Source organism: Aegilops tauschii, chromosome 7 (genome assembly GCF_002575655.3).
Source record: "Aegilops tauschii subsp. strangulata cultivar AL8/78 chromosome 7, Aet v6.0, whole genome shotgun sequence".
Lineage (NCBI taxonomy): Eukaryota > Viridiplantae > Streptophyta > Magnoliopsida > Poales > Poaceae > Aegilops > Aegilops tauschii.
The window spans coordinates 19,545,597-19,558,243 of NC_053041.3; the positions used below are offsets into that span (position 1 = coordinate 19,545,597).

Consider the following 12,647-nt stretch of genomic DNA (forward strand, 5'->3'; position numbering starts at 1 on the left):
ATCGTCCCAGTTACTACCGTGTCTAGTTTCGGCAACCGCGCCTACTCCATCTTCTGGACTTGGCTTCCATGATGACTGCTTCGATGTGAGAGGTAGTAACAACAAAATCAAGGATGGGGGCGTGGAGGTGCGAGATGGGTGCACGGTATAGAGGTGAACGATGAGATCACACCCTATAATGTGGGCCCATTAGTTTTATTTGAAGCCAGATAATTTTTTTATGAAATTCAACTTGAGTATTGTTGATTTTTCATTTGTTTCTTATTGACTTTATCTACGTAATAATCCAACTAAATCTGAAATGATGAAACAATATTTCTATAGGTTAAGAGGGGCCAAGTGTGGCAAGGGGTATCCAATTTTTTTTATATAAGTTCAGAATGAGCAGTCGAGTGTCCTCGCCTAAACTGACGGGGACGGCTATGACGAGGACACATATATTTTGATTTGGGCTCTAATTCACGGGTCATGAAAATGTTCCAACAAAAATGCAATATTTTTGGCATATACTGAATGATTCTCCTACTTGTAGACTTTCTTCGTTTGCCACTAAATGCCTTTGATTCGAATCAATTGCGGCAACTCTTATCTAGAGCATGGAATTTTGAGGTATGTTTTGATACAGTTCGATTGGAGTGCTCAGCCTATACATCGATCTGAATTCATCAATGTGTACGGCAAACATCAACTGAAAATATGACCTAGTTTGAATTTTATGTAATCGCAAGTAAAGGAGACTTCCCTTTCGAGGAGTAGAGATCCCAACTGTTTGTGAGAGCAGAAAGAAAAATAAAATCAACAGCATTTTCAGGAACTAGTATTCTCCAAGCAGTTGTCATGAAACAACACTAAAAAAAGAGGCAAATGTACGTTTTGGCAGCTTAAAACTGGTAATTTCATTTTGTGAGGAGGGCAAATGTTCGAAGCATGCAGCACACAAAGCTTGGGTCACACCCAACATAAAACACTACACTGATTGTCCTGAACTTCAGAAACACGAACAATCATGTGTAGGCGGCCGGCACGAGCCGCGGGGTGACGATGGCCTTGAGCGGGATGGCCTTGGGGAGCGCCAGCCCAAAGGTCTCAGCCATGTCCACCTTTTCCTCGCCGTCCGGCAGCCGCCACTCGAACGCGTGCACCAGCATTCCCAGGAAGTACTGCACAAACACCATTCCAGCCAGCTTCCCGGCGCATATCCTTCTGCCGGCGCCGAACGGTATCAGCTCGAAGTTGTTCCCCATTGGATCGATATTGGCCGCCGGCCCGGACAGGAACCGCTCCGGCCGGAACTCCAGGGGGTCCTCCCACGCCGCCGGGTCGCGGCCGATTGCCCAGATGTTGATGAGGAGCCGCGTGTTGGCGGGGACGTGGTGACCGTCCACCTCACACTCCTCGAAGGAGAAGTGCGGCAGGCTGAGCGGCGTGGACGGGTGGAGGCGCATGGCCTCTTTGCATATGGCCTGCAGGTAGGGGAGGTTGGCGATGTCGGATTCCTCGATGCGGCGGTCACGGCCGATGACATGGTCCATCTCCTCCTGGGCGCGCGCCATGATAGACGGGTTGTTGATCATCTCCGCCATTGCCCACTCCACGATGATCGACGACGTGTCCGTGCCGGCCGTGAACATGTCCTGCATGCATGCATATATACACGGGTTTAAAATTCCAAGTTCCACTATGTTTTTCCTGCATTTTTCTACAATCTGCGCGTGCATGCTTATATGTGTTCGAGAGTGGATTATCCATCATACCCAATGTATGCATCCACCTTCCTTTCAATTGTTCAGGTTCGTGCCTCAAAATACATGCAAATTATTTTCTCCTTCTGTATTATGTATAACCACCTCCATATCGTGCCTCCTTTTCCATGCCTAGTGGGAGGTGACTATGTCATGTAGCAGTTACGAAATGCTTGAGAACACTGTCCTACCCACTGCCTGCCACCACTAGCCCACCACTCTCAGACTCACTTCATCTCTGTCTCACAAATGTCATCACTCTTCTTTTTAGGAAACGATATAAATGGCTAATAATGTTTTGAAGCAGTGGTTGTGTTGTGTGCATCACAATGATTCAGGGGCTGGGAGTTATCCTCGGTCCCTAAACAAAAATATGTTTTGAAGCATAAGTTTGATTGATATTCTGTTTGAACAGTTGTGTTTATTCTAGAGGAGATATTTAGAAAAAGATTAATATTGAATATATTATTGGAATGATTTTTCTTACAACAAAAATACAATTCGTCTTTTGACTATTATTTTATTTAATGTTCTCAAGGTTCACTCTCTTCGGGGGTTTACCACAATGTTTCACTGTTTTTAAATGCACTTTGAACTTGCATCATGCAAATTAGTGTTAGAGTGTACCATAATATTTCCTTTTGTGTCAGTGTGTTTTACCAAACCAACTCAATGTGAATACGCTAGTGAGGGTACAAATCATCAACTCAATGAATGGCTGATGCAAGCACGAGATATCCTGTGTATGGTACTCCTATGTGTTCTGGTATGAAGCACTAGAATGGCAAAGTGGTAATTACTTACAAAAAATCCGGCAGGGAGTAGTATTTAAATGCACATGTAATCATCAACTTTGATAATCACTTGACCAGAGGGCACTAGTAACGCATCATATTAAACTATATCATATACTACTACAACTTTTACAATGTGTCAGTATCTTAATGTTGTACTCCATCTAAAGGTACTCTTATTTAATGTGTATTGGGAGTATAGATTAAGATCCAATAAAACTCTCTTTCCTCATTAAATAAGCTGCCACATCAGATTTTACCTAGATATCAAGTTTTTAATACTCCGTGAGTGTGCTTTGCTTGGCAATCTGATCAGTTTGGTGTACTCAATTATACTATTACCACTAATCAGTTGAGAAATCGGTAATCATTTCAAGGGGAACCAAATCAAAAGCAAATTAAAGCTACGCTACACCAACCGAGTACTAGAGAAATCGGTATCACCTTCACGCTTCTTTTCCCAACCCAAGTGACTAAAATCAGTTTTGTTTACAAGTGTGAGTGATTGCTATCAAGGGGAAGGGTGAGTGATTGCCACCGACCGATCAAGTGTGGACTTGAGACCGAGAGTGACAGATACGTAACCGTGTTCTTTTTTCCTTTTTTATTGAAAAAGGATGTATCCCGGCCTCTGCATTTGTTGATGCACATAGCACACGGTTATAAAAAGAAAAAAATACCTCCATTTAGAAAGAAAAGAAACTCTTGAGACTTGCTACAGAGCCAGTTCTCAAATTTGCTCCATATTTCAAGCACTGCTTTTAGCTCTTGTCTAACTATATGGCACGTAGTGGTTTGGTTGCTTAAGTCATTTCTACGATCACTTAATTCTTATATAATTGCCGTCGCATTCCACCACCAACAAAAGAAATGTGTGACGGCAATTTTCCCACGCCAGCTAGCTAGGCTTAAAGTTCACATATCATTGTCTTGATATAGCTGAAATTGTTGCATCATGCTAGTACGGATGCTCACACTCTGGACCATCAGCTGTGTATGCCTTGACTGGTTTTGAACGTACTACGATAGCTACTGCTAGTACTCATCATGGTAACGAAACCACTACCCCGACGGCAAATCGTGGTGGTGCATCATTTTTTGAGGGACTGTAGGAATCGTCTCCATCTCTTTCCACCACTCCACTAGCTATGCTCCGACCACCACCACAGCTGCCTCACTCGATTGCATGGCATGCATTGGGTGGGTGGTTCCCGTGTCGTGCACACGTACAGATGATGATGCGCATCGATCAGTACAAGTTGACGGAGAACCAGAATCTACTATGTTTAAACTAGTGGTCGTTCGATTAGATGATGCATGCGGCCGGTGATTTATCAGAAATGACTGTGGGGATGAAGTGTGGGAGCTTACGAAGATGAGGCCCTTGATGTTGACCTCGGTGATGGTCTCACCGTCGCCGTCGCCGTCCTTGCTGCTGGCGCGGAGCCTGTCCACGAAGTCGAGGCGGCCCTCCCGGGCGCGCTGCTCGGCCGTCGCGGCGTGCTCCGCCAGCAGCTTGGTGATGAGCCCGTCGAACTGGCGGTGCACCCGGCGCAGCCTGGCCTGCACCCCCTGCAGGTCCAGCCGCGACAGCGCCGGCACGAAGTCGCTGATGTTGAACAGCCCCGTGCCGGTCAGCAGCGACACGATCATCTCCTTGTAGCTGCTGGACTCGTCGCCCTGCGCGTCGAACACCCGCTTGCTCACCGTGATCTGCCCCACGATGTTGGCCAGCGCGCACACCAGCACCTCCGGCACCACCACGGCCCGCCCGGCCTCCGCGGCCTCCGCCATGCCGCGCAGGGCGCGGCCGGCCTCGTCGCGGCGCACGCTCGCCCAGTCCGCGACCGCGCGCGCCCCGAGCAGGTGCACGCTCGCCAGCTTCCGCATCAGCTTCCACTTGGGCCCGTAGTTGGCGAACACCATGTTCTGGCGCCCGTACGTGATGTCCGCCGCGCTGGCCACCGCCGGCCGGTTCGCGAACCGCGCGTCCAGCGCCTTGAGGAACGTCCGCGCGGCCGACGGCGAAGAGGCCACCACCACGCCGCAGGTGCCCATCCTCAGGTACATCACGGGGCCGTACTTGCGCGCCAGCGCCGCGAGGCCGGTGTGCGGGGCCGGGCCGACGAACGGCATGGCGCCGAGAATGGGGACGCCAGGAGGTCCCGGCGGGAGCCGGGAGCTGCGGTTCAGGGAGTGGCGTAGCGCTAGGTGGAGCAGGAGGCACAGGAGGGTGCAGGAGAGCACGAAGGGGTCGGTGCACAGAGCGGCGAGCTGCATGGCGGCGGCGGCGCGCGCGCTCCAGCCTTGCAAAGTGAGATGAAGTCGCGGGCTCCTCAATGGCAGCAGTCTTAGGCCGCGCTAGCTATAGGTTATAGGTAGCAAGGTGATGAGCTCCATCGTCTAAAGCTTTTGGCATGGCGTTCTTGTTGTGGATGTGGTGAGTGGGGCGGGCAGTGTTGACTGTTGAGAATGATGATATGATATCACCACCTTGCATTGCATTGCATTGGTAGTGCGGTGTGCACTTTGAGCAACGGGAGGGGAGTAGGTGAAGGAGAGTGATGGACAATCCTCCTCCTCCAGCAGTCCACATTGCAGGGAAGGACGGCAGATGATGCATCCATGGCGACGGTGTCATTGTCACGGTGTACCTTGAGTACTTACTCCACTAGCTGATTGCGAAAGCTATGACACTAATCGCTGGCTGCTCCATCCTAGGCTGGACTGATTTACTTTTGTTGTAAAACGATATACTTCCTTCGTCCCATAATATAAGGCCTTCTTTGGTTCATAGAGTAGGAAAATTATAGGAATAGAAAAGTCATACAAATAAAATGACATGCATCTCAAATCCTATAGGTAGGAATAGGAAAGGAGATGTCCTTTGTTTCACATCATAAGATTTTTTCATTGAGTCTAGGCTAATGTTTATTTTCCTATGAAATATGGAGGATAGGAAGATTTCCTTCATAGGAATAGGATTCCATTCGTACAAACCAAAGAGCTCTATAGGAATTTTTTCTATAAAAATATTACCCTATGAAATTCCTACAAAATTCCTCCAAACCAAATGAGGCCTAAGACATTTTTCCAAGCTATGTTAGGTTGCAAAAACGCCTTACATTATGTGACGAAAGGTATATATTTTTAGGTTTGTTGAACTTATTGGATGTGTGCATCGTGCTATGCAGAGGCCGGACATTTTTTCAATGCGGTTTTATCACCTTGATATATTAATTGAATGAAAAAAAAACGCTAGCTGCTCGGGTGCGCGCGACGAGACTTGGAGCAAGCACATGAGCCAGCCGGTGGCCGTTCACGTGTCTCTGCATGCAGCCTCGTGCAACAGCCAGTTGAAATGTTATGTTCAGCAATCGATTCATTGCAAACTTTTTGTACTGAAGTCAATAACATTACGGCACGTCAGATTTTTAAACATGGCAAACCGAACTTTTTTATGACAAATTGTGTTGAACCAAGGATCGCAATTCTCTTTAGGAAGCATGACAAATCCTGGCAAAAAACTAAACATGTCCAGGATTTGCCATGCTTCCTAAAAAAATTGCTATCCTCGATACAACATAATTTTTCATAAAAAGTCTGATTTTCCATGCTAAAAAATCAGACGTTGGATTTGTAGCAAAATCCTAATATTAACTCCATGGGTACGGGTGCTGCAATGCACAGCAGTGTGCAAGTGAGCGATAAAACTACTGGCGTGTGGCTGCTTTTTCCCTCTACTCTTGTTCTGAATGAAATTGTCCGGTTTTCAGACACAACGAATGAAAATGTAGCCCAAAGAAAGTTAATAGACTAGATGTCGGACTTTAGGTAAATTTGAGGGATAAAAAATGTAGTTTTCTATGCTGAAATTCATTTAACATGTTGAACATGGTGACACGTGGCAACAGCTGGATGCATCACTTGCAGCACTCGCATGCTCTCATTCTCATGGCCCAAGTAAAGTGCTAAGACGAGGGGCCAGGGTGGGGGGGGGGGGGGGGGGGGGGGGACCCCTCGTTAGTTGCTCTGGAAGATAGCAAGGACATCTAGATATTTTTTTTGATAATGCAGACCCTATGTGCAAATGAGTGTAAATGGTTGCTAGGGTACTAAACAAAGTAGAATGATATGGCAAGTTAATGTCATAAATAATGTATGTAACATAAAGTTTTCCAAGATGCCGGGCATTGCTATAGTGCAAATGCTAGGTCCCGCTTACTATGAGACTGTAGCAAGCTTCGCCTCAACGATCAGCGACATGGGCAGTTTTGGCAAGCTTCCAAGGGCCCGTTCCATCCTAGTTTGGAAAGGTTCTATGTGTTTTTCTTTCTTTTTTCCATTATTTGATTTTATTTATGGGTTTTTATTTTATTTTTATTGTTTTTATTGTTTTTTAAAACACACATTTGTTTGTTTAATACATGTTGAACATTTATAGTATATAGGTTGGACATTTTTAGATACACTTTGAACATTGTCCAAATACATATTATGTATACAAAATGCAGAGTGAACATTAAACACACATTGGATTTTTATAAGTTTTCCTTATTCTTTTTATAAAATGTCACAAAACTTATTGTTAAATATGTAAATATTTTTTAAATTTCATGGACATTTTTTAATGGTATGAACTATTTTTACAAACTATTTGACTTTTTTACATTATTGCTATAAAGTGACTTGAAAATTTTAAACATGTGATGTTTTTTTAAATATTACCAACTTTTTATTATTTTAAAATGTAAAATAATAAATTTTTGATTATTTTAAATAATATAAAAAGAAAATCTTTAAAACACTTGATAAAATGAAAAGAAGTTTCTGGCGTGACATAAGTTAACATGCCAACAATACTAATTAACTATGGCGTCCATAACAATCCGACGTCACCACTATCTTTCAATACGTGAGTACAACTGGGCCAACAGATTTGTGACGTGTTAATAAAATTAACGTCAACACTAACCATATAACGCTGAAGTATCAAATATGCCAACACCACCACTATTTGAAAAAAGTAGTGCTGGCGTTGGTTCACAATGGCGCGCCACCAGCGAAAATTATCGCTAGCCATTTTTCCACTAGTGCAAATGAAAGCAATCTCGAGAAGAAGGCATTGACTACATATTCCACTTGTCTGAACCAAATGTACGAGAGATACACAATACTAATTGTTTACTATAGTTCATGATTTGCCTTCCAGCCAATACAGATATAAAGTCACTCCGATGCTCATAAATGTACTACTCACCGACACAAAATCAGTGCAAGATGGTAGATCTTTCACTGTGTACATCTTTCTGCCATGATATTTTTCCGAACTAATTCATACCGGAGATAGCAAAAAAGCAGAAAAACTATTGGTCAAACATAAGAGGAAAATAACTACTCCCTCTGTAAACTAATATAAGTAGTGATCTAAAAGGTCTTATATTAGTTTACAGAGGTAGTACTACCGAAGGCCTAGGGCAGACACAACTGTCAAAAAAATTAAACTTGGAGTGGAGAAGAAAATGGAGGGCTTGGAGATAAATGTTGGGCAGCTGGATGGCATGGCAGGACACAATAGCATTGCGAACTGTGGCAGGGTGGCTGCAAACATGAACAGTAAAACAGGTGCCATGGAGCTTGAGCTCCACCACAACTTTTCCATGATTTTTTAGCTAACAGCTAGAAAAACTTGAGCATCTGTCACGAGTATCAAATTGGATCCAGAAATCTCCAACGACATGTCATCAATTATTCCCACATAAAGCATGAAGGTAATAATTAATCAAAGCAACCACTGCTAGTCCTCTCTTTTTGAAGAAAAAACATAAGGCCACAAATGATGATGTTATAAATATGTCATCAATTACGACTACAATTTGAATGTCACTTGAATTGATATACACATCAACGTTTAGTTATAAGAGCATATTATATGTTGTAGTTTCATCCTCAAAGGAACACCTACAACATGAAAAATAAATCATGCTACGGTGTCTACCTGTGAAATGTTGATCCAAAATTTGACTATTCATGTCAAATGAATTCAATCAAATCTTATCAATATGCACTTGGTTTTATCTTCTAATGTTGTTTGTTTCCATGCTTAATAGATATGGTTTATTTTGTATCTAGATTATTTTATCTTCAAGGTACTCCCTCAGTTCCAAAATACTTATCGTAGTTTTAGTTCGAATTAGAACTAAAATCAGGATGATTATTTTGGAACGGAGGAAGTAGCATGTTTCTATGCTTAGTTTCTTACAGACAACATCTATCTCCATGAACCATATGTCCATAATGTGCTCTGCCACATTTTTTGCTTAGGACCCAGTCTACTTCCTATCTGAGCATTCAGTTTGCCTTCATCTAATGTTGATTGGTTTACATGTACTATTGTTTAACCTAAATCGATATCAGGAGGTGAATACACCAAGTTCTACTTGGGCACCCTCATGGCTTCTCTGGCTGACGCAAACGGCATATCCTTGTCGCCGACGGATCCCACATTTTGTTAAATTTTGGCATTTCGGTTGTGACTCGTGGCCAAGGTCTTGTCCTTGTGGTGGAGCAGTCAAGCAAATTGTGACCTTCGAAGGTCATGTTGCTATGCACTTGGCACCTCGGATTTTCATAAAAACAATGGAGTTTTTTGGTTGCTGCCGTGAATTGGTAGTTGTAGCACCTCAATCATATAATAGATTGAGTCAGAATGGCTCTTTTGCCATGGTGTACTAGCAACATTCCTCTTAAAATTGCTCATACTTAGATATGCCATGTGTGCTACAAAATGTCTACAACTACACCACTTGCAGTAGAATTAAATGATCACAAAAGTTGGCATGCGATATTTGGTGAAGCAATGATTATACATCTCCTGCCACACACATAGCTGGTCACTAGCCAGCCTCCTATAAATAAATAGCTTATTCACCATGTTGTGAGATCACATAGTTAGTAGGGGAACTAGAGAATGGCAAAGCGTGGTAGGAGAGCAACAACGACGAGCAAGGAAAATAGCATGGATTGTGAAGTAGCACAGTCCAACGGGGAATGGGATGTGTTAGAAATTCAAGTTGGGGGCACGTACATGGGCATATTCCACAAAAAATGGTGAAGCTAGGAAGAGCCGAGCACATGGTGGCTCTTCTTAGTTCCCGGGAAGACATACAGATGCTCATTGTTGTCAAGCCGGTGCAATTCAATCCGGGATACAATGATGATGTAGATTTCATCAGTCAACTAGGACAAGAGTGAATTCAGTAACGTCTGAGGCTTCTATGTTATTGTGCCCATGTAATCCTGAATGGTTTCCAATGATTCACATAAGGACCAAACCTTCATCCATGACAGAACAGTAATATAAGCAGAAAAGTCGCAAAGTGTGGCAGAGTGCCACGCAGTGTCATGGAGTATGGTTCAACCAACCAGATGGATTACTAGCTTAATGTGAAAACCCAAAATAATATGCTTGATCTTCTCACCTCCCAGTTCACAGAACACTGACATACATAACTTACGTCTTTTATGCGGGAAAACTTGCGATCTATTTATTTTCAATCATGGCAGAACACCGAACACCAGAAATAATAACAATTAGTCCCAGATCCGTAGACCATCTAGCGACGACTACTAATACTAAAGCAAGCTGAAGCTGTGCTACCGCCCCTTCCTCGCGGGAGTTAGGCAAAATTTGTTCTAGTAGACAGTTAGAAAGTCCTCGTGCTAAGACCCCATAGGACTAGTGTATCAGAACAACAACCGACGTCGATGAAGAGATGCGTACATAGAAAGGATCCAACCTAAGAATACACGAATGTAGATGAACAAAGACTGGACCGCCGGGACGGGTGCTACGCAGCGAGAACCTTGTTCCATCTTTAGGCAACCGTCGTTGTCTCGCCTTCCTAAACAGGCACAAATCCTAACAAAAAACTCAAGAAAACATCTAAAACGGAGCCCTTCCACTGACAAGGGCCAAGATCCACCACGCCTCCACCATGGCTCTAAGGCCACCAGAGATGAGGCGGACCGGCGATGTCGCCGGCGGGAGGCAGAGGAACCCTAGACTTTTTGGAGAGGAGGTGGCGGCTGCATGAGGCCAACCCAAGACTTCTGTTCCGTTAACCCGATGTTACCCATCATTATACCTTTGTTGGCCCATAACATACTCTTTTGCGATATACATTACTAGAGTTCCTTGATCCCTTGTTACATTATTGCATTATCGGGTTGCAACTTTTTCTTTATAGAAAAAAGTTCTTTCGATATATATCTAGTCAACTTGAGCTTTTATTTTCTTTTAAATTACAATAAAAATATATTTTTTAAACAATGTCTTGAGAAGTTGCACAAAATATAAAATTAAATAAATAGAATACCATTGAGGATGGATACCCTGGTCAATTTTTTTTTTGAACTAGTCGGGTTTTTTTGAGAATCTCAAAACTTTATTACTCAAAGTTCACAATGCTTGGAATACAAATAGTATCATGGGGTTGGCGGTGGTTATTCCTATTTACTGCTCGTGTGCAACAAATAAACGAGCTTTCACGGATGGTCCCTCTTGGTGGGCTGGCGAACTGTTCCAGTTCGACATTTTTTCCTTTTTCGTTTCTTCACTGTTTCTGTTTCACTTTTTTCATTCTTCATTTTTTATTCCCTTTTTCTTTCAAAAATAAATAATTTTTTAAAATCTTCATTTCTTTTCTTTTAGTTTTTTATAGGATATGCTTTATGTTCTCATAAAATGTTCGTCGCGTATCATGAAAATATTCATCATACATTATAAAAATGTTCCGTATGTATTTCAAAAAATAGCATGTATTATAAAAATATTTAGCACATATTAAAAAAATGATGAATATGTATTCTCAAAATATTCATCATTTATTATAAAAATGTTAAATATGTATATTGATATGTTCATCATGTATTATAAAAAAGTTCGATATAGTAAGGTCTATTATTAAAAAAATCATCTATATTATGAAACCTCATTTTTTTAAATGTTCATCATGTATTAATATTTATCACATTTAAAAAATTGTTCATGTATTAAAAAGATACTCGAATTTTCAAAATATGTGCAGCAATTTCAATTTTTATTCCTGAGTTTGGAAAAGTTCATAAATTTGAAGAAGACACAAGAATTTTGAAACAAGTTCACGAATTTGAAAAGTTTACAAATCTGGAAATCAGTTCATGAATGTGGAGAAAAGTTCATCAATTCCTAATAAATTTTGACAAAATGTGAATAGTTTTTGAAATTTGTGTACATTTTGTGATATCCTAAAAAAAATGAAAATCAAGGTTATTTATGGAATTCCAAGAAATGAAACTACCATGGGAATGGAGCCTTATATTGAAACTACCTATGGCTTAATCAATAAACGAAAATACCATGGACCTTGGCAATTTTTCTTTGTGAGGTTCATAACTCGTCATCGCATTCTTTCCCAATGAGCAGGGCAAATCAAACGTTTCCTGATCTTTTTTTAATATATTGCACAATGGCAATTTGGTAAGACTACACCACGACACTTTCGTTATATGTTGCATGGCACATTTATTGAACTTAACGTGGCATTTTTTCCAATTAGCACTGGAAATCAAACGTTTTTCCTGATCTTATTTTTTTTCAATATATTACACAATGGCAATTTGGTAAGACTACACCACGGTACTTTCATTGTATGTTGCATGCCACATTTATTTAGCTTAACATGGCATTTAAAAAAAATGTCATGTTTAGCCAATAAAAATGCCATGCAACATACAACACATTTTGCTGGCATTTTTATTTAATTTTGTCAATAAGAAAACGCCATGGTTTATTTTATTGCTTTTAAGAAAATGTGTCTTCCTATTTTTGTGACATGCAAATTCATAATTTTTATTATTATTATTATTATTATTATTATTATTATTATTGTTGTTGTTGTTGTTGTTATCATTCAGCATGGCATTTTTAGAGTATTTTTTTTCCAAATCGTGCCATTAGGGGTGGGCGTTCGGTATAGACTGAAATTTTGGTTTCTAACGATCGGTTTTCTTCTAAATTCGGTTAGGAAAACTAGAAACCGAAATTGGTAGCTAAAAAGAGGTAACCGAA

At 41.6% G+C, this 12,647-nt stretch overlaps 1 protein-coding gene across 1 annotated transcript; it reads right to left on the reverse strand.

Moving 5' to 3' along the window:
• Positions 1-791: 791 nt before the first annotated feature.
• Positions 792-5,042, reverse strand: LOC109785547 (flavonoid 3',5'-hydroxylase). Its single transcript, XM_020344133.3, has 2 exons — positions 3,908-5,042; positions 792-1,634 (listed from the first exon to the last, which is right to left on the reverse strand). Exons 1-2 carry the CDS (start codon positions 4,814-4,816, stop codon positions 1,005-1,007), a joined length of 1,539 nt encoding a protein of 512 aa, XP_020199722.3. The 5' UTR covers positions 4,817-5,042; the 3' UTR covers positions 792-1,004.
• Positions 5,043-12,647: the final 7,605 nt, after the last annotated feature.